This window comes from Puntigrus tetrazona, chromosome 12, assembly GCF_018831695.1.
Source record: "Puntigrus tetrazona isolate hp1 chromosome 12, ASM1883169v1, whole genome shotgun sequence".
NCBI classification, from domain to species: domain Eukaryota; kingdom Metazoa; phylum Chordata; class Actinopteri; order Cypriniformes; family Cyprinidae; genus Puntigrus; species Puntigrus tetrazona.
The window spans coordinates 15,968,752-15,991,069 of NC_056710.1; the positions used below are offsets into that span (position 1 = coordinate 15,968,752).

Sequence of the window (22,318 nt, forward strand, 5' to 3'; positions counted from 1 at the left end):
TTTTATTTGCCATTTCCCTTTGTTTTTTTACATTTACTACAATTCCTGCACGAAAATAGTATCCGCAACACATTTATTCTGGAGTCATTTTTTAATTTTTCATCTTAATTAAAAACAACAACTGATCATAAAGCGTCCCACTTTAACAGTATTTACCCTAAATAAAAAGTCATGAATGCTTTCAGGTCATTATTTTCTTCCTTTTTTCCTCGCAGCTATTTGATGTGGCTTCACCCAATTTCTGGAGCTTTCCACCTTATGAAGGTGAACAAATAATGGGCATATTGAAGATGCTTTATGCAAGTCTTTATTTTTGAGTGCAATTTTAAATATGACTCTATATCTATGTGTACTTGTCTTAAACCACCTGTTAATTCAACTAATTGACCTTGTCCTGAACCAAAGGTTATGCTCTTTCTCGTTTACCAGTCGTTATATTCTTAATTAGCTGCTCACTACACACACACACACACTTCCCTGGAGGTTGACAAGTGTCCTGCTTGTCCAATCAGAAATGGCTACCTTTGCATTAAACACTTAGTCTTACACCTCCACCTTTCACCTTTGGCATGCGAGTCAACGGACGTGTGGAGAGGCAAATTTTGCAATTTTCTACGCTTCCACCTGAGGTTTATGAACCTACATAATAATACAGCCTAATGTGGATTGTTAAATAACAATAAAATGATCAGTTTACTTGTATTTCCTAATGCAACTGTAATTAAAAACGCTTATAATAGATCTCGTTCTAGCGGCTCTTTAACGCTGCTGAGTGGAGCGTTTTGCGCATCACCACAGAAGCGGGTGTTTACTAAAAATGAGATGTGACACCGCACTACGTCCGTTAAAAAGATAAAACACATACACAAAAAAGCCTACCTGAGTCAAAATGAGAGCTCAGCGCAAAACTAGGGTTGAAAAACGACGCAGACATGACCAGCAGCGTTACGGTGCCTCCTGACATGCTGAAGACAACGCGAAGTCCAGAAACGATGCCTCTGATGTTAAATAAAAGAGTTTGTTTGCTGTTCGAACGTGTCGTTTTCTCGCTCCTCCATGTTACAGAGCCAAAACGGGGGAATAGCCAGATTAATCCACGGGGATCATGGATGGGTCTCAGCGCAAGCCACCGCCGTGTTCGTTTGAATCTTCTCTGGTCATTCTTGTGGAGAGGGTCTCTGCGGTGGGCTCTGCTGCTTCTCTGCACCAAACGAAGCGAGCGTCCTGCGGAGCATTCCTCGCGTTCCGACCGAAGGGGGAGAAGAAGAGAAAAAAACCCACGAGGTGAATTCTGGCCTTTGTTTTAATTGATTGTTTGAAGTGTTGGTTAAAAAGCCCGACGGGAGCTGTTCGGTGCTGAACCACACAGCGCCATCTTGCTCGGCGCGATTCCTCCACAGAATCTCAGGCGGACTGCTTCTGCTGGAATCCGCTGAGGGGAGGAGATTGCGCCACAAGCGCAAACCGGGACCGACGCTAACGTCTCACCAACAAATTAAAACAGACACAAAACGCTTCTTTTATGGCGCATTCAAATTCGCGGAACTCTTTGATGGGTCACAACTTTTTAACGGCGAGAGTCGGGGGGGAAACACCTGGATTCTCGCATAATTGCTCATTGCGAGATTAAACGTTTGACTCTGCACTGCGATTGGATGAACCGCGTTTCAAGCTGACGAGCAATAGCCAATAAACGAAGACGATCTGTATTAACTGAACGCTACAGGTATGCGCCAAGTTGCTAGTCGTTCTGCAATACTGTTTAATAATTAACAGTAGCTATAGGCTAGATGAAGAATCGCTTATTCTGGTTAATAATTGTTTATGGAATGTTTGTGTTGTAATGCATTTTTGTGCAATTCATAATTCGGTCTACATCGTGTACTTTCTATACTTGAATGATTTTGCAATTAAGTATTGCAGTAGGCTAATTAATACCTGAACAGGCTATACTCGCTGATATATTCACTTTTTTAAAGATAAAATGGGTACATTTGGTCCAACTGCGGTGAAGTCTGCAAATATGAATGAAATAAAATAAAATAATTATTGCGCGATGGCTGCAATAAATGAACATCAATTTTAAACTTATTTTTATTAATTTCGTAAATAAATATTACATTCTAAAGTAAATTATAAACTAGTACAATTAATTACACACACACACACATATATATATATATATATATATATATATATATATATATATATATATATATATATATATATATATATATATACACACACACACACACACACTTTATGGCTTTATGTTACTACTATAGTCCCATAGTTTAAATAATTACATTTTTTTTTTTTTTTTTATTTAAAAATTGACTGAAGTAATGGCTAATGAAAATGTAGATTTCCCTTCATGGTATTTGAAAATATATTTAAAATAAATTACACTGTAAAAAGTGTGAAAACTAAAAACAGGCTTCACTCTTCGAAAAGCAACAAAGGAGCGGAGTCTTACAATAAGTATAGCACAAGATAAAAGATATATTGTAGTATCATCAAAGTCGATACACCTCAGCTGCATTCACCTTCAAAGACTATGTCCTATTTCCCGATCCAAATACACATGAACACATATGCCCTTACACTGTGTTTGGTTGTCCTTACAAGAAGCTGGTTCAGAGGCTAAAGTCATGATGTCAAGCATTCGGTTTGTCTGAGAAGACATGTCACCCTGTCAGGGTTGCCGTGGAAACGCTGTAGATAGAGTGTGTTCATACAGCGCCGAGACGAATGTTAAAAGCACCTTTCTTTTTTTTTTCTTTTTTTTCACCCTCCCACTTTTCTCATACTCACTCGCACTGCTGAAATCTGCCTCTGTTCACATGCCTGCAGGTGAAAAACAGAAAACCGTGAGCTGCTATGCCCCCCCCCTCCCCTCTTTTGTGCTCTTTGAGTCTTTTTATGTAGGAGACAGTAGAATAGAAACATCAAAATGGAGGGAGAGAGAGGAAAGAATGGGATCAGGTCATGACCCATGCTGGATTTAAGCCAGCACCAATAATATTAACAGTAACAGTAATATTTTTGATATGTTTTGTTAATGTTTCATCAAGGCATTTATTTGATCAAAAATGTAATATTGTGAAATATTATTGTGATGTAAAATAACAAATTTTCTATTTTACTATACATTGAACTATTTTAAACTACATTGATTTATTCCTGTGATGCAAAACTGAATTATCTGCATCTTTACTCCAGTCTTCAGTGTCACGTGATCCTTTCATCACGTGATTTATTATCAGTTCTGCAATCCGTTGTGCTGCTTAATATTTTTTTGGAACCTGTGATAATTTTTTTAGGATTTCTAACACTACACTTCAATAGTTTGGGGTCAGGACATTTTAATATTTTTTTTATTTGAAAGAAAGTAAAACGTTTATTTAGCTAGGATTAGTTAAATTAAAAAGAAGTATTGCCATTTCCAAAAAATATATATTTGCCATCAACTTTGATAATTCTAATAAAAAATCAGCATATTAGGATGATTTCTGAAAGATCATGTGACACTTTAGACTGGAGTAATGGCTGATGGAAATTCAGCTTTGCATCACAGAAATAAATTATATAAAAATAAGTATATTAAAATATGGTAAAAAATATTTCACAATATTATTTTTTTTCCTGTATTTTTGATCAAATAAATGCAAGCTTGACAACCATAAAAATCATCTTTAAAAAAATATTACAAATATTACTGTTTTCTCAAAAGTGAGGAAATGTTTTACTTTTGACTGGTAGCATATATATATATATATATATATATATATATGTGTGTGTGTGTGTGTGTGTGTGTGTGTGTGTGTGTGTGTGTGTTATATTTTTAATGGTGGAAACACTGTTTCAGAAGACTTCCTTACATACATTTTAATTTTCAATTTTCTGGTAATTTAGATAAAAAGTTTTTAAGCTCATGAGAGACTAATACAACCGTTGGTGCACAAAAAGATAGTATGTGCATTCACTTGTTATCTAAATAATCATTCTGGCTATGAGTGCATCGGAGCTGAAACACAACCTCTTAAAGGGTGCTCAGACAGGAGACTTCCCTCCAAAATCACATTAGTTACTGGCTAGTCTCATTGACTGAGATATTAACAGTGTATAAGTGGAAGAGACCAAGAGTGTGCACATATAGTTCATCCACAAGAGATTTATCAGGTATCCCATAAAACATACCAAAGCATTAGACCACGCTGAATCACGAACATTTTAGCTACATGACCCCCCCATCACAATCAGATGTAAATAATATCACACAAGGGGAAATAAGCAGATGTTTTATAATTGATCTGAGAGTCCAGTATGGTCTTAAAACTCCAGAGCGGACTAAATAGCCTAAACCAACAACAAACGCCTTCAGAAGTTAAGTCTCCACCAGGGAGCCATAATCCCAGAAAAACGTTAACATCAAATAATTAGACTTGAGCTCAAACAATTAAACACAACATTAGCCCCTTCTGAACCATTCACATGAGCTGAAGGGCTTGACCTTAACACAAAACTTTCATTAGCACAACACATACCAATAACACCCACAAGAGCATATATATATATATATATATATATATATATATATATATATATATATATATATATATATATATATATATATATATATATATATATATATATATATATATGTATATATATATAAAGTGTCCTTCATTGTCACCCTTGAAAAATACTAGCAAAATGAGCTGTAAGAAATGTATTTGTCACGGTTAGGCTGCTACAGTGCGTGAACGAGGGGACAAAGGAGCACTGAGATGTGGGAGATTCACATTCAAACTCTTTATTTGACAAGATAGCCAGGAACACATATTCACAGCCGGTGTAGACGATTCGTTTCAACTCCAAATATGGGCATGAGGAAACATGAGAGAGGAAAAACAGGAAACACAGGCCTGACAGTATATACATACCATGGTATTTCCTGTGGATACCATCACTGTGCCATGATACTCGATTATGCAGACTACCATTCTTATTTTTTTTATGTTCTTATGAATTGTGCATACCGTTTATAGTCTTACAAAGCTAATTACTGTAGTACAATCTGAGAATTAAATGCATAACAGTGACATAATAATGCAAGCGACATGTTGAACACAACCGATTAACGTAAAATTAACATTAAACCATATCGTCAACCCATTTTACCTATAAGAGCAAAATGTGTATTATAAATGTAAAAAATATTTAATCACTAACACAGTTACAAAAACACTTTGGCCTTACCACGGTACAGTAATGGCATCAAATGGTAACACTATTATACTCTGATATGCACTTCAGTTTTAAAAGTTGAGGGTCAGGAAGAATATTATTATTACCTTTCATTCATCAAGGATGCATTAAACGATCAAATGCATCCTAGCATCCCCCCTCCCCTCCCCCGTAGGCCAACAATATGTATAATGAAATAAATGCAACCTCTGTGAGCACAATAGACTGGGTTCAAAATCATTAACAAATCTTACCAATCCAAAACCTTTCTCAAAGATCTCGAAAAATTATCGCACACTTATACAGAAAAGATTCAATACTCACAGTCCCAAATGTGCAGATGCAGGCTAAAATCCCGATATTTATTGAAAACACGTCTCAAATTTCAGGAGGCTGTTAAAGAGAAGTCTTTAAAAAAAAGTGCATCTGCTGTGTCTCGTCGCGGTATATAATGTAGACAGCATCACTGATTATAATGGCTTCTATTGTCTTTAGTCGCGTCGCGTCTCTCGTCTCCAGTTTAGAAAGTGCAACTTGATTGTTCTAAAAAGTTGCACCGATTGCCAATCCTGTAATAACTATCACTCACAATCAAGTCCATCGTGCTTGATTACCGCACATTTTAAAGCAAAGAGGGACAAGAATGGCTAATTACAGACGCCATGCTATATTGCATCACCATGCAATGATATTTTCTATGCACGGAAGCAAAGACGTGGAGATATTTTAACAGAAAAAGGCTCTCAATAGGTGCAGTGACTACAAAGCTTTTGCTCTGCTGGAGCTCTCCGATATAAATTATGAGTCGCTCGAGAGGGTTGAATGTCTCTGAGAATCTCTGGCCTGCTCATGGCCGTCCGAGCGAAGCTGAGTTTGATCGGAGAGCTTCAGCAGATCACAGAGAGAGAACATCAGTATACGCACTTAAACACACACATGCAATGGTTTTGATGGTACGCCATCACTTGTGATTAAATTGCATATTGTGACAGCTATGACAAATGCAGTGTTTTTCATTATGAGGCATAAATACATTTCTAAAAGGAGAAATTTCATTTCTTTCACGATGCATCTTTGTGTCGTGAGTCGGAGCAGCTTACATAATAAATTGCCGTGTCTTAGGATGCTTAATTTAAACCAGAAAGCCCCCCGAGTGTTCTTTAGCCTTTCCCCCCCATTTGTCATCTTCCCTCTTCTGTTCTGATCCACTTGGCTTGTGTGGCAAACAGCCATCTAACTCGATTACATGCTTCTTCCTTAACCGACTGCAACAGCCAACCAAAAGCTGGACACACAGTAAAGTGATTATACACAACCTAACGCACATCAAGGTGTATGCGTGTGAACGGCTATCAGAGCTGTCACTTCTGAAGTCTAGAGCCGAGGGCGAAATGGTGAGAGCAAAACGCAGCCACTATATCAGCTCGATTTGTATTTGCGCAGACTCTTGCGTTCTGCCATGTCAATACTACTAAGAGACCAGGGGAATTCATCTTCTGAATGTGAGAGAGAGGGGGAAAAAAAAGAACAAAGAGAAGAGAAAGATTGCGCGTAAGACATACGAATCATCTGATATATATGCATGTTGCTACTTATAGCTTTATTATGTAACTCACATTGCATAACACCACCAATATGACAAAGAATGAGAATCCTCATGCTTTGTAACTGACTATAAATAGCCAGCGAAATACTTTATTGCTTATTTTAGGCACATTTCCAATACAAATAACAGCTGCTGCTGTATTCATCTCAGGCCAAAAATAGAGAAGTGCTGGTGGCATGCGAGTAAAAGAATAGTTCACCCCAAAAATGAAAATTTGCTTAAAATGTTCTCTTCCTCAGGCCATCCAAGAAGCAAATGAGTTAGTTTTTTCACCAGGATAGATTTGGAGAAATTAGCCTTACATCGCTTGAGAGCCCAAACAGCTTCTCGTAAAGTGAAAAGATTTGTGATGGTAAAAAAAACTTTGACTTTAATCTGTTGCTTTTGTAAACTGTACTTGATCTGTGCATATTTCTCTACTGATTTAGACTAGATGACGGCACCCATTCACCATTGGATCTATTTGTAAGCAAGTGATGTTATTCAAAAATTTTTCAAATCTGTTATGATGAAGAATCAAACTTATCTACATTTCAGCTAGCCTAAGTTAGGTAAATGTTCATTTTTTTTGGTGAGCTATTCCTTTAAGATACTGACAGGACATAAATGATAGCAGATATTAAAGAGCAGTCTGTAATTGCAAAAATTTACAGGTACTGGTTAAAAAAAAAAACAAGAACGACAGTGCTGTTTCTGTCAAGTCTCCAAGCAGGTCTTTTAAGGTCACATTTTGGCTTCATTCAAAAAAAATAATTATGCAAGTCATGTCTTTGGGCAAGTAGGATGCTGCCTCTCAGGAGACCCCTAGACTCAAGACATCATTTCCCTCATTATTCAAATGGTGAGAGTTAATTGCAATTATTAAAACATCCTGCACCCATCCTGCAAACACTCATTTATACACGATAAGATCTCCGCATCAGTCGTTATTATTAAAGACTTTATGCTTACACAAGCATGCAGTGAGGGGTACTGGAGCTAAAATGTTGCTCTATGTCTATTTTCATAGCAACCTACTGAAACGTAAGATGACATAACAGCAGATGGCTTTGGACTGCACATAAAGTTGCTCTAGGCATGATGGTGAATCTGAGCGAAAAAGACATTGATCAAATTCAAGATGATGCAACAAGGTAAAAATTCACTGCATTATAAGCATACTAGTCGGTGCCTGATAATATGGACATTTTCGCATACATGTTTAAAATTGCAGTCTTGAATATACTTCCAGTTTCTGAATCGAAATTAATTTTGGGGGCAGTGCTCTGAAATGCACAGTTGCCTTTATGAATTGATGATAAAAATCTAAAGATTTTTATTTGATTTTGTTTGCATGTCCTTGTAGCCGCAGCCTCAAATTAAAATGTTGCTATGTAAGGCTTGCAAAAACATCTTGAGAAAAGTTTTCACCGACATAAAGTGTCTTCAAGCTATGAAATGGGGACATTTCCTCTCTCACCAGAAAACCACAGTGAGTTTCTAAAGTTCATGAGAGTTTAAAACCTCTGTAAGTCTATTAAAAAGAACTTTGAATCTCTGAATAAAGACGACAGTGAGTGCAGATAGATAAAGAAAGCAGCAGAGAAACACCTCACCCACACTCTGTCATTTAACGGTGTGAAATTCATCACAAGACTGTAATTTCGTAAGCATTCACAGGCTACCTTTACTTCGTCAGCCAGTTTGTTCTCATCTCTGCCTTAACAATATCTTTCTCGGATATATTTCGTCCGTGCTCTATGCCCCAGGCGTCCCTGTCAGGTGAAGACACGCAGGCCATTATGTAGTCAGCAGAAACCGCTAGACATGTACGTCTCGAACTCTGAGGTAAACAAACAGTTGCCACAATCAGTGCCTCGGTGTTCAGGGCTTATAATTTAACCATTAATTACACAGATAGCGGGCTAAAGCGACGTGTGCATTATTTGTAAGAGGAATAACGCTGCAGCTGCGAATATTCAACACTAGATGGCAGAAGAGGAGAGGAACTGCAACATAATCAGAGTGTGCAGACTATCCACCCTATCTGCCCTAAATAGTACTGAAAATTACTAACATCGAATAGAATTTAGGATGGATAGTTTGCACACTGGGATGCAGAACTAGGTTTTAAGTAACACACTAAAATATTGTTGGTCTCTTTGTTCAAAATAATTTTCCTCTTTTATGGATATTAAAACATGTTTCTTGTTCTCAAACGTCGGCAGGCCTATTTAAATAGCAATTGTATGTCATTTTGACACACAGCAGGCCTATTTACCCAGAACCGTGATGTTTATTTATGGTTCCATTAAGAACCTTTAACACCCATCGAATTATACTTTGCACGAAAAGGTATAGTGTTCGCTGATTCAGTTATTTGGTGAATTAAAATGGTTCTATGGCATCACTGTGAAAGCACACCTAGCTTCTTTTTTTTTTTTTTTTTTTTACAGTCCATGCATATTTTTGTTTTCCTTAAATGTAATAAAATGTAGATGAAGTGTTGATTTTCCTTACAGGTGGTTTAGGCATTATATTATGCATTGCGTTCTAAAACGATTTATTTTAGACGTGATTCAATATTTGTTGCGGAAGTGATAGTATAATTAAGCCCATTAACTGAAAGTATAATGCTATAAACGGATGCAAATATTTAGCTCCAAAGAGCAAATTTCGTCAACACACCCCTTAGGCACACAGAAACATTAGTATAATGGAGTCGATGAACAGTAAAGCAATACCTGGCATTACACTATGCAAACATCTTTTAAAATTCACTCTAAACACTTTTAGGGTTACTTTTAAGTTTTAAACAAAACTATACAGAATTGATTTTCACGCTATAACTAACGCCATATCCACAGTATTCTGAAACAAAATGGAGGCATGTCATTTATAATTAACAACCCAATTTCAAAGTATTTATTACGAGCTTAGAATACACCCTTGCTGTGGGACCATCTTTGCGTTTATTTGTTAGTCTCGGTTTTATAAAAGTGGAATGATTTTTGAACTCCAGGAGCGTGCTGAAGCAGTTAAATTATTTGGTAAACAATTTGTTAAATACAATCAAGAGAAAGCATCAAGTGATCAAACAGCCCAAAGCAGGAACAAATAAATCACCGAAGAAATTCACATTTTGATTCAATGAACCGTCAAATATTGCACTTTAGAACTTCTAAGTAAAGTTAAGCTGTAAACGAAACAGCCTAAGGCATAAAAAGACTCTTAAAAACAGAAAACCCTTCTTGATTTCCACATGATACAACATGGCAACAGGTGCGTTTTGAATGGACCATCTAGGACCATTTACTCTCACGCACCATGTTAAAAATAGAGGATTAAGAATTCAAAATAAAATAATTTAAATTATTCTCTTTGGTTGATTATTTTTCCCATAGAGTGATTTTATGAAACTATAAACTCTCGCTGTTTCTCACACACCTTGACGGTCCATCGTTGGGAAGTCTTAAGGCACGTATTACAGAATACCAGCATACCTGGACATGGCCCAAAGCAAGACCATGATTCAACCTGCGTAAAATGACTCAATGTGTGTGAACAAACAGCAACCAAGAACACACGAGTTATTCAGTTATTCCTGAACACAATCCACGTTTCACAAGGCCCCTCCTCATAACACATTAGTCAGTCATTCGTCTCTCATGAATTGACTCAAAAGGTAGAAAATATCATGGATTGATTATGTTGTTTCAGCGCATAGTCTTTTTTGCTGAACAACAATTATGAGCTTTTCCTTCAGGGCAAGTATGTCTTATACCAAGGGGAGAAGAACAGGTTTGTCCTGCACACTCCTACCAGAGGTTTCAGTTCTGATTTCTGGTCTGACAGTGAGAAACACCCCCTACAATGTGTAGCGTCCATCCTTTTGCGCTTATTTCCTCATGAAGAGATTGATCAGTCCGGCAGTATGCAGCTCTTGCCACAACCTCATTTCCATTCGCATGTCATGATTGGCATAGAAATGCACCGGAAGTCGCTGTTTGTCGTAGTAGTGGTCTGAATACGAAGTGTAGTCAGGGGTCATGAACCCGTAAGCGTCCACCTGTTAATGAAACAAACAAACATCGTCACTTTTCTTTCGGCAGACAAAAAAGGTTAAAAGGTTAATATGCAATCATTTGAAATATATATGTATATACAAATAATAGGTTTTAAATGTACAGTGAATTATAGCATTGCCATTGTTTTTTATGTTTGTTTTTGTGTCTGTTGCCGAAGCAGCCATGTAATTTTAGCTTGCTTCTACAAGACTGTGAGCTTTTATCATGACTCGTGTTTCATCAGACTCGTACCGGGTGAGCTACCAAGCAAGTTTATTGCAGAGAAAAGCCGGTTATGTGGAGCTGGTTGTGTTTTGCATATGTCAAAATGTATTCTTACATAATATTTTTTCATAGCATTAAGAATGGAATAAGACTCCGTTAATAGATCTGCCCTGCAATCACAATTTTTTTTGAGAAAGAACAAAAACAGAAGTGACACACACATACATACATACATATATATATATATATACATACATATATATATATATATATATATATATATATATATATATATATATATATATATATATATATATATATATATATATACATACATACATACATATACATATATATATATATAGGGACATTTTATATATATATATTATCCCCGATGATATTATATATATATATTTATAACAGCACTAAATCCTGTGAAGATGTCACCTGTCCCGTCTGTTTAGACCACACGTCTAGCATATGTTAAATAACTGTTTACACCTTTTGACCAACTTGTAAAGTTATCATAAATGTTTGCCGAAAAACAGGTCGAATGATCTGTACAACACTGTCATTACGTCGTTAGCAAATATTGAAAGAAAAGGACATAGGTGTTGGTACTCATTTTAAAGCATTAAGGAATTGAACCTGATTTCCTTAAAATCTCTATTTAAAAAAGAAAACAAACAAACCTGGTCACATGTGTGAATAGCAGCTAGGAGCATCACTGCTCCTGTCGACGGCCTGTAAATCCTTCTCGCGCCTGTTTTCAGGAGGTTTGAATGCAGGAACCTTGAGGGGAAAACAGAAAGTGTTAAACGCAGACCAACAAAATAGAAAAAAGATCCATTTAAATCGTCGAACCCATTCTGCATGATCTGCGGTGAAATATTTGTTTATAATGGTCAGTCTCATATTACTTTCTTCTCACAAAATTTCAACTGTTCTCTTGAACTCTCTATTCACCAAAGAGTCCTGAAGATCACGGTTTCCACAAAAACACTCTTTCCAATATTGATAATGATACGATTGTTTTTTGAGCAGAAAATCAGCATAGTAGAATGACTGTGTGACAATGAAAATTCAGCTTTGCCATCGCAGAAATAAATTACATTTTAAATTCAGTTTTACAGTATTTTTGAACAAATAAATGCTGAGATTTCTTTTAGAATTTGAAAAGGTGTGTATTTTGGAAGCAGTCCTTTAAGAAGAGGGATAATGTGAAGTTGATCTCTCCGTCTGGGATTCATTTTGTTATATTTACTATCCGGGTGTATATTATCCCTTAGTGTTTGTTTGCAAAGCTTACCTGTTTCTGAGGTAGCGGATAAAGTCTGGGTGGTAAATTTTGAATTTTTCTACCGTCACATCTTCACCGAAATACGTAGGGGGACTGAAAGAGATACGCATTTGAATTAAATCGAGTCTTATAACGGGCTATATTATAAAAGTATCTTTTATCCAAAAAAAAAAAAAAAGAGTAGCGAGAGTTAAATGTTGTGAGAGTTGTACTTTATCTGATAGTAGTGATCAAGGATATGTGAAAGGAACTTTGGATGTGTCGGTTTACATAATGTTTTTTTATTATATTTACTTTTTGCTACGCTCAGGTCCCTTTTTGATTGGCATGTGTGTGGAAGCCGCCTGCATGAGAATATAGTCACGGTCGTGGTCTGGCAGGAATATGTACCTGGTTTCCTACACAGACAGAGATAAACAGAAATATGAGAGAGTTAGCAAACACCTCCCAACTCAATATCAACACACTTTCCTAAACAGAAGGCACTATCAATGCCACGGGTTCATTTACAGGCATACCTTGATTGCATTGTAATAAAATGCATAAACTGTAGTGAGATATTCATCTGCTTGATTAACAAGCTACTCTAATTTCTCAGAATTTTGAGCATAGCCAATTGAAAAGCTTAATATATCGTAGTCAAAGGACTCGATAACGTCTAATATAATACAAAAATTTAGATAAAACAGAGTTAGTGAGTCTTATCTTTTAACAATGATTACCTTGGATAGAGGGGGACCTCTATAGCCTACGCGAGAATAGCTACGTATTGAATTTCTCATGGTGTTGGTTGAGAATGTGTAAAAAGACGTCCGGGATCCCACATCATTCTCAAAGCCTGCAAGAGCCGCACCGTTTACCCTACAGACGGGAGACCAAAGAAGAGAATGATTCTGATATTAATCAATAAACACATGATTACCTTTTGTTTTTAGAGAGAGAGAAGAGCACAGATAACTCAAATCATACAAAAAATAAATAAATAGTCAAAGAGTTTCAGACGACAGTATCAGATGCGCGTAAGACATGCAAAAACTTTAAGAGACTTTGGGGAGCACCAACCTAATAAATACTAATACCCCCTCACCTAAAGACATAGTTGTGTTCGTCGATCTCTTTGCCTTTCCTTGAACCATTCAGTATTCCACCGTTTCCCACCACAGCACAGCGAATGCACTCTGATCTGTCTGCTCTGTTCTCCCAGTCATCAAACATCAACCGGTTTGCAGTTGTATTTAATATTGACAGTGAGCTGTTCAACACTGTGGACAACAAGGTTTGTGTTAGACTATCCCTACAGGGATTAAATAATGCAAGTAACACAAGTAAGTTTATTAAGCACACTCATGGCTATAGAGCTCTGAAACCTCGGACAATAAAAACACTCTAAACGGGCTCAATTGAAGTTTTGGAAGAGCATATAGAGAAAAACGACACACCTTCGGCAGTGACACTTCCCCAGCCGTGTGCTCCGTGGTAATGGCTCAACCGCTCGTACTCTTCTAGACTAAAATGCTTTGCCCACTGGAGCACTGGAATATTGTGCAGAAACATTTTAGAAAATGGAGTCTGAGGCACGCGCTTTCTAATATTGTTGGGACAATTCTGCAATAAAAACAAATAATGAGAGAAGTTAGTATATTCCGGGGCAGCTGAAAACACTGTTTTCACAGTTAAACAACAATGGCTGACAGTTATATATTAAAAATTGAGATTTTAAATGTCTTTTTACACGCACTGCAATACAAAACAGTATTATTGTAAAATAATGTTGCAATTTAAAAGAACTGTTTACTATTGTAACACACTTTAAAATGCATTTTATTCTTGAGATGGAATATTCAGGGATTATTCCTGTCTTCATTGCCACATTGTCTTTCAGAAATAATTCAAGTATGCTGATTTGGTGCTTAAGAAACATTTCTTATGATTATCACTGTTAAAAATGGTTCACGTTTTGCGAAAGCCTAATACATTTTATTTCAGGATTCTACTATGAACATTTATTCTTTTGTACACGTCTTTACTGTCACTTTTGATCAAATTAATGCATTCTTGCTGAATAAAAATCATTTCTTTCCAAACATAAAAACTAAACCTTTTGAATAAAAGGCTATGCATTTTTCATATTACAGTCACAGTTGTGATGTTTGGTTGTTTTAATTTAATTTAATATTTTTATGAACACCCAAATGAAATGCTGCTGTTCTGTTGTGACTACCTTTAGCTTACTACACACTGCTTTGCTTTTTTTCTCCAGACATCCGCTGGCTTTTTGCTCAATTTGAATGACCATTACATTTGAATGACCACTGCATTTGTACAAACACTACTGGGAAACTGACTTTAAGCAGGTGGCTTCTGAAAACTACACTTACTCATGACACTAACACAACAACACTAGGCCCAAAGAACACACTCACTGTCTGTGGAGGAATGTCATCTGTTGCATACCGGTCACCAAAGAAGTCCAGCTCAGTGGGTTTCGCCACTGGTTTTGAAGAATTTGTGATTGAATTCGGTTGACCAGAATTTGCATAATTTCTTGAGTCTGATGAGTCCTGAACATTCTGCAAAGAATTCTGCTCAAGCTCTTCGGCAGTGTCCAGTTCATTCTCAGCGGACGGTTGATATTCCATAGAACTGCTGTCATTCTTGTCATAAAAAATCCTGCAGGCAAGAAAATAAAAATAAGCAATGTTTTTCGCTTCCTAACAGCAAGGATGAACCCACAGAACGCCAGCTTAATTAAATGGGCCATTAAGAACAAGGAAACCACTAAAATCATAAATCAATATTTCACTGTTTGCCGTAGAAAACAGCAGACTTGATATCTGATACTTCAGCAAACACATCTTTATCAAAACGGACATGACATCTGTCTGCTGACTTCATAACTGGTGCAAGTGCCTCATTGTTCAACACAATAAAAAGCAGATGATGCGTAAGACGCATAAGTTTTTATTTCCTTTTGTCTTATGCGTCATCTGCTTTTTATTGTGTTCAATGAGGCACTTGCACCAGTTAAGGCAAAGAGGCAAAGAGATCGACGAACTCAACTATGTCTTTAGGTGAGGGGGTATTAGTATTTATTAGGTTGGTGCTCCTCAAAGTCTCATAAAGTTTTTGCATGTCTTACGCGCATCTGATACTGTCGTCTGAAACTCTTTGACTGATTTATTTATTTATTTTTTGTATGATTTGAATTATCTGTGCTCTTCTCTCTCTCTAAAAACAAAAGGTAATCATGTGTTTATTGATTAATATCAGAATCATTCTCTTCTTTGGTCTCCCGCCTGTAGGGTAAACGGTGCTGCTCTTGCAGGCTTTGAGAATGATGTGGGATCCCGGACATCTTTTTACACATTCTCAACCAACACCATGAGAAATTCAATACGTAGCTATTCTCGCGTAGGCTATAGAGGTCCCCCTCTATCCAAGGTAATCATTGTTAAAAGATAAGACTCACTAACTCTGTTTTATCTAAATTCTTGTATGAGGTATCAATCAAATAAAAGCACAAGGAAACTGATTATTGGCATGCAAGAAATAGTTCACCCAAAAATATTAAAATTGCTCACTCTCGGGGCTGTTTCTTAATCTGAACAAATTTGAAGAAATTTAGCATTACATCACTTGCTCACCAATGGATCCTCTGCTGTGAATGGGTGCCGTCAGAATCCAAAAATAAAACCATATCTATAAGAAAATCCTTGATGTTTTTGAGATGTTTAAACCATTTTCCTAAAATATAAATCTATTTTTGGACTGTTTTCACTTATAGATGGCGCTTGATCTTTGCATATATCTCTCCTGATCCAGACAAGTCAGCGTTTTACTTGCATAGAAGCCGCATACCTTTTATTACATTCAAAAGTGCAGCTGAAGAGAGAAGCAGAAATGTATGTGTGACTACTGGGTGTTACATTTTCTTATTTAAAACAACTGTTGATAGCAAAACAGTAACACTTCAAATAAAGGTATCATTTGCTAACATTAGTGACTGTAATAACTAACTCGAACTAATAGCAGTATTTGTCAGGGGCGTAGAATAAGACTACCAAACTCTATAGCAAAAGAGTTTCAAAACGAAAAGCAAAAGTACCTGTTAAAAATATTTTAGTATACTTCTGCCATCAACCTAAGTGATAATGGACGTTAAAAAACATTTATTTATTTATTTACACGGTTTTAGCTTTAAACTGTATTTTTTATTATTATTTTACATCAAGGTGTACGTCGTCCGTCCTTATTTTCCTACTCGTGCTAATAAATCTTGTAGGCTACGTTTCATAATTAGCCTATTTATTCAGCTGATTTTTAATCTTGTAAACATATTTAAACTTTGGGCAAGTTATTAGATAGTATTTTATTTAGCATGTTGTAATATTGATAATTAAAAAAAACAAACAAAAAAAACCTCTAGCATTTGTTAATAATTAATTTGCTAAACAATATGCTAAATGATGGACTGGCGTGGTGCGGATTACTTGATGTTTTAATCAGCTGTTTGGACTTTCATTCTGACGGTACCCATTCATTGCAGAGGATCAAATAGTAATGCAAAAACACATGGCCTGAGGACGAGAACATTACGCTTTTTTTGGGTGTGTGAACTACAGCTCTTTATCGATTCATTATTCTCAGACATTAAACATAATTACTGTTTAAAGTTCCTGGTACAACAGGTTTTTAAAGGGTAATTTTGAAATGCCTCAATAACAGAATGCCAAGTTTTAATGACAGCTAGTTTGTGCCATTTCCTGACTGTCCAGGGCTTTTTTTCTAACCATGCTTGTTTAAATTAGAGCTTTGCCCTTTTAAAAGCTTCTGGGCTACATTTCACATAACAGACCCTACTTTCAGAGCAATGATTGTGCATTTCTCTAGAGAATACACTTCACCGGAATTAAAGCCAAAGCCGAACAATTCCACGCCCAACTGAAATAAAGGAGCAGACATATATATATATATATATATATATATATATATATATATATATATATATATATATATATATATATATATATATATATATATATATATATATATATATATCTCACGTTGTTCATTTCTGTCCCTTACTAGAGAACAAAGCCGAAAACTGAGGAAAAAGTGATATCTCAAATGGTTTCCAGTCTAACTACATAGTGAAGTTTATTCCTTCCGCTACCAATTTTAGCTGCTCTTTGGGACATTCATAAGCCTCTATTGTTTGTAAAAATGTTTTGGAACAATATGTAGGCTATTGTGGAAAGTGCTGTGCAAATAAATTGACAACAAAACATGTAATGACTCTCATAGCTTTGACATTCATCTCCACAGCGACACCAAACATGAAACCGAAATTATTATCAGAGGCACTATCATCACGAATCTCAGGAGACAGCATGCCTATTATCTAACTAAATAACTGACTAACTGACAAATTGAAAAACACCTTAATCCAGCTTTCTCCCCAACTTTTGTTGTTCTAACTTTTGCAATAAAATAGGGCTGTCAGTCAGTAAAAAAAAAAAAAAATATATATATATATATATATATATAAATATACATTAACATCCTTTAAAAAGTGCTAATGCAATGAATATATTAATAATTGTATAAGCACATTACCTTCTGTTTTAAATAACATAATGTAAAAAGAAGTATTAGTAAGAACAGTCATTTTATGAAATATTATTGTTAAAATGTATTTTTTTTCTCTTTTTTTTTTTTTTACACTGTACACACACTCTTTTGCCATCACTGGAATATATTACATTTGGAAAAAATAATAGTTGTTATTAGTTAGTTGTTATTAGTTATAATAGTTGTTAGGGTTAGGGTTATATATATATATAAACACTGTAAAAAAATTTAAATATTTTAGTAAATTCAGATTTGAAGCATATTGAATGTAAAAAAAAAAACTTTTTTAACAGCAATCTCATGAATGTTAAAAATCTTTTATTGGCATCTGGGCCAGTCAGGAATCTATGATGTCTACATAAAAGTTGTCACTTTACCTGAAATGTTTATTTGGGAAGCTTTGGAGGCTCATCACTTGCCATGGCCCCTGAATCTGGTTAGTCACGCAGACCACAAATAACGTCAATAACGCAAGGCCAGACAACACAATGAACCACAGCAGAAACCTCGAGGGCAGCCGGCCTGTCATCGTGCCACTTTCCTTGTGTTGCAAATCTGCGTTCCCAAGAACGTCTGGTCACTTTGTAAGCACATGAGCGTTCTCCTGAGGAAGGGTTGAAGCAGTGTTTTGATGAAACTGGGGTTTAAAAGTGCTCCTCAAGGGAAAGAGTTGGGAAGGTCGTTGCCAGTTAATTAGTCGGTTTTGAGCTCCGGCTTCCACACGTGGGAGTCTCCCTGCACCACCAGGACTTCTGTGAGAAGAGGAAGAAAAAAAAGAAAAAAAAAACAACAGAGTGAAACTCCACATGGCAGACTCTACACAGTAATCCTGTTTTAATTAAAGAGCCCGGAAAACCAGGAAGATGTGATCCCGGTTTCAAAGCGCACCTTTGCTCAAAGACCGTTTCAGATGCTAATTAATAGTGTCAAAAAGACTGCAGGATTTGACAAAGGAAGAAACAGGGGGGAACGAGTGAAAGGCAGAAAGAGCGAGCATGAAATTATCAGGCAGACGGAAAATGTGGCTGCTTTCAGAGTCGTATAAAGCTTGAGATACTGTGGTAATACTGCTTGTTAGTAACTCTCCCCCGAGTAGTGGTTCTAGGAAACCAACATTACTCCCTAAGGAAATATTTCCCTATGACTACATATTCTGCTGATGCGTCTGGCAACAAAAAACTTCTGACCATTTCACTGCTTAAAAAAAAAAAAAAAGAGGAATTTTTTTGTCTTAGTTACCAGTACTGGTAACTATCTAAACTTTCTTATGTAACCTTTTTTTTGGATTTAAGAAACAAAATGCATATCAAGTCTCGTTTTCTTAACTTTAACTTTTTTTTTAGAAGGTATGTATCTTGATTTGTAAATGTAAATGTAAATGTAAATGTAAATCTTGATTTAAAAATGTTTAGATGGTTGTACTGAAAAACAAGATCACTTTTTGGAGTCCGAACGGAGGTAAATAAGCAAAAAGTAGGCAAATTTAGCATTTACCAAAAGGAAAGGTGTTAAAACATCTGATGCCCATTTTCCTCAGAGTTCACAGCCAGTCCCTCACTAATGCAGAATCACATTAACCCCTGCAACCACTGAAATGAATCTCAGTTTTTTGGGTTTTTTGGGTTTATTTTTGTAATACGATTAATGCCTGATCACTGATTGGTCCCTGATCAACCAATCACAATAAATACATGACCCCTAACTTCTGATTTGATCAAACTTCAGACATCACAAAAGAAAAGCATGGCTAACCGACTAGACAGGACCTTTTATATGCTAATTTATGTTCACGGTAGCCTCATCTACTTAACACTGTCAAGTGACATTAAAAGTTATTTTAGGCAACCTTTTAAAGTTTTTTTTAGTTAAAATCTATGTCCAACACAATGAACATCAACAGGAACCTCATGACATACCTGAGTGCCAGATAGTGAATTTTTGCACATTTCAAAGCTAAAATACAGAGAAATAAATTCTAATGTTTATGTTTTATGGTGAACACCAATGTTTATTATTAATAGTATCAATACAACTTTATTTGTCTCTAAACTTTATAAGTGACCACAGTCCATTATAGAGAAAATAATTTGAAAAAAAAAAATGTTGAGCACGAATCTTATTTCAGCATTTGAAAAAAAATCTAATATCAAAAGGTTAATTTATGACATATCGCTTAGTGGAAAAACTAATTCAGGTCTGAAGGCTTGTTAATAAAAAAATAAATAAAGTGCCAATAACGACTATTTGAAAGTCGTTTAACCAGAACTGGAAATGCTAGTTTCTAATCTTTCAAAAATAGCCTTAGGTATTCTATTCAACATTCATAATTTATTAAAATACCCTGAAAATTTACATGCAGTTAGCAGTAATAAATTCCAGGAACAGAAAAAAAATGCTGTAATACTGTAATTACATGTAATTGTCAACTACTCTGTCTCAAATACTGTCGAATAGAGCTAAATTCAGAGGCACAAAGACTTCTTGTGAGTTTTTCGTCTTCACATTTCTTGCTATTATTTTGCTGTCATTTCTGGAATGAGAAGAATGCTATTTGTGCAAACTGCTTTCAGTACGTGGAAATGTTCCAGTAACTTTTCCTCTCCTTACAATCTCATGTGATGTCTGAAATGCAAACCATAAACCGATCTCCATCTCTTTTACGAGAACGCACAGAACTTCACTCCAGAACAAACAACTCTCCCAAAACGAACCACTGAAATGAAAAAGGGCAGCATAAACCCCAAATAGAACCATCTTCATCAAACAAAAGTAACTGTCCCCAAACTCGCAGCAGCCCTTTAATCCAAAGAGGGCTGGCAGAGCACGTGAACAGACACAGAAAACAACTGTAAAACAAGTCGAAAGAGTCTCGTACCTGAAGGGAAAGTCCTGTCAAGCGAAGAGGGGTAAAGTCGAGCGGCAGTGTGCCTGGTTTAACAACATAACTCTCAATCACACTCGCACACACTGGGCTCGAGAGGCAGTCCTATTGTGAAAGAAGTAACAGCTGCTAGCAATTGGTCAACTCCCCTTCCCCCTTCCCCAAAAGGAAGGCATAAAATACGAGCAGAACAGAGAGATGGTTACTTACAACTCGGGGCTGGGTGATAACAACAGTGATGAACAAATCAACAAGTCAGCTGACGTTTGAAGAATTCAGGCACCAAACAACAGACGTAAGGATGCACGCGCACACAGAATACCCAAAATGACGTGCAGCGACACGTTGAAGACATTTTGGGTTCGCATTATCACAGCGGCCATATTTACACACCGAGGAGTTATCTTCACACTTTTTACACACAGCTACCCCTCCTCTTCCTGGTCTAGGTCAGGGCTTCACAGAACTTGTGGTCAGCTGCAAAAACCAAATGCAGTGCAAAATTGGAAATGTGGTGTGAACGAGTAAGGGGTCAGAAATGTGGGTCAGAAGGGAGGACTTTACTACGGATGGATGTGACTTACAGACATTTAACAGACGCTTGATTAAACCGCATGTACGTTACAGAAGACTAATCGTCGGTGAAAGTGGAAAAAAAAAAACAATAGAAAAAGGATTTAGGGGAATTCAATGAGGTTTTCTAGTTAGATAAGTGCTCCAAAACAAGATAGCAGTGGATTGCAGTTGAGATGAAACTTAGAAGTTCATTCCATCAGTGATTGTAGAACAACTTGAATAGAATAGATGGACTAAATACAGGGAATAATAAGGCAAACAGAATGGACCAGATCGGAATGTTGTCTGGGAAGTTGGGACTGTCAGAAAGTGGACTTCGGAGAATGGGAGTGATTTATAATGGTTGAGTATTGCAAGAGGGAGTAAGAGAAAAAAAAAAGTCGTCAACAAACTCATTTTCAAGATTTATTTCCATACTGAAGAGATTGTTTTCTTCATTTTTCGAAAACACAGATATTAAAATCAAAATACAGGATGTGGGTAAAATAATCAAATTAAGAGCTACACGTTAAAGGGTACAATTAAATTACTTAAACACGCAAACATGCAAAAAAACAAAAACCTTATTAAAACTATGAAGAGGGAAAGAAGAAGTGATCTCAGACTTTAATTAAGTAATAAAAGTAGTGTTTTTTCAGACCACAGTTACAAAAGGCCAGTAAAATGGCGACCGGCGCTTGGCTATTAAACACTACGCTCACAAAAGAACGGTTCATTGGCACGAGTGGGAATGAGAAACTCTGGCCATGCCAACCACGCTGCCATCCGAAGGTGAAAGACAGCCAAAGACCCGCATCTGCTGC

General features: G+C 36.3%; 2 protein-coding genes across 4 annotated transcripts in view; both read right to left on the reverse strand.

Moving 5' to 3' along the window:
* Positions 1 to 1,688, reverse strand: part of aatkb (apoptosis-associated tyrosine kinase b) — a 45,055-nt gene extending 43,367 nt beyond the window's left edge. The window contains exon 1 of one of the 2 annotated variants that reach the window (XM_043253114.1): positions 880 to 1,688. In XM_043253114.1, coding sequence (XP_043109049.1) covers positions 880 to 964 — 85 coding nt within the window. In that variant the 5' untranslated portion in view covers positions 965 to 1,688. The remainder of the gene's footprint in view (positions 1 to 879) is intronic. The other variant, XM_043253113.1, reaches the window with a different exon arrangement.
* Positions 1,689 to 9,734: 8,046 nt separating this feature from the next.
* st6galnac (ST6 (alpha-N-acetyl-neuraminyl-2,3-beta-galactosyl-1,3)-N-acetylgalactosaminide alpha-2,6-sialyltransferase) lies at positions 9,735 to 21,063 on the reverse strand. Of its 2 annotated transcripts, none has more exons than XM_043253469.1 (10): positions 20,934 to 21,063; positions 18,436 to 18,810; positions 14,851 to 15,097; positions 13,867 to 14,032; positions 13,515 to 13,689; positions 13,150 to 13,288; positions 12,818 to 12,825; positions 12,437 to 12,520; positions 11,820 to 11,919; positions 9,735 to 10,904 (listed from the first exon to the last, which is right to left on the reverse strand). In XM_043253469.1, the coding sequence occupies exons 2-10, from the start codon at positions 18,585 to 18,587 to the stop codon at positions 10,734 to 10,736; spliced, it is 1,242 nt and encodes a 413-aa protein (XP_043109404.1). In that variant the 5' UTR covers positions 18,588 to 18,810; positions 20,934 to 21,063; the 3' UTR covers positions 9,735 to 10,733. The 2 variants fall into 2 exon arrangements, with proteins under 2 accessions (XP_043109404.1, XP_043109402.1); XM_043253467.1 differs by having other exon boundaries at positions 12,722 to 12,825.
* Between the last annotated feature and the right edge of the window lie 1,255 nt (positions 21,064 to 22,318).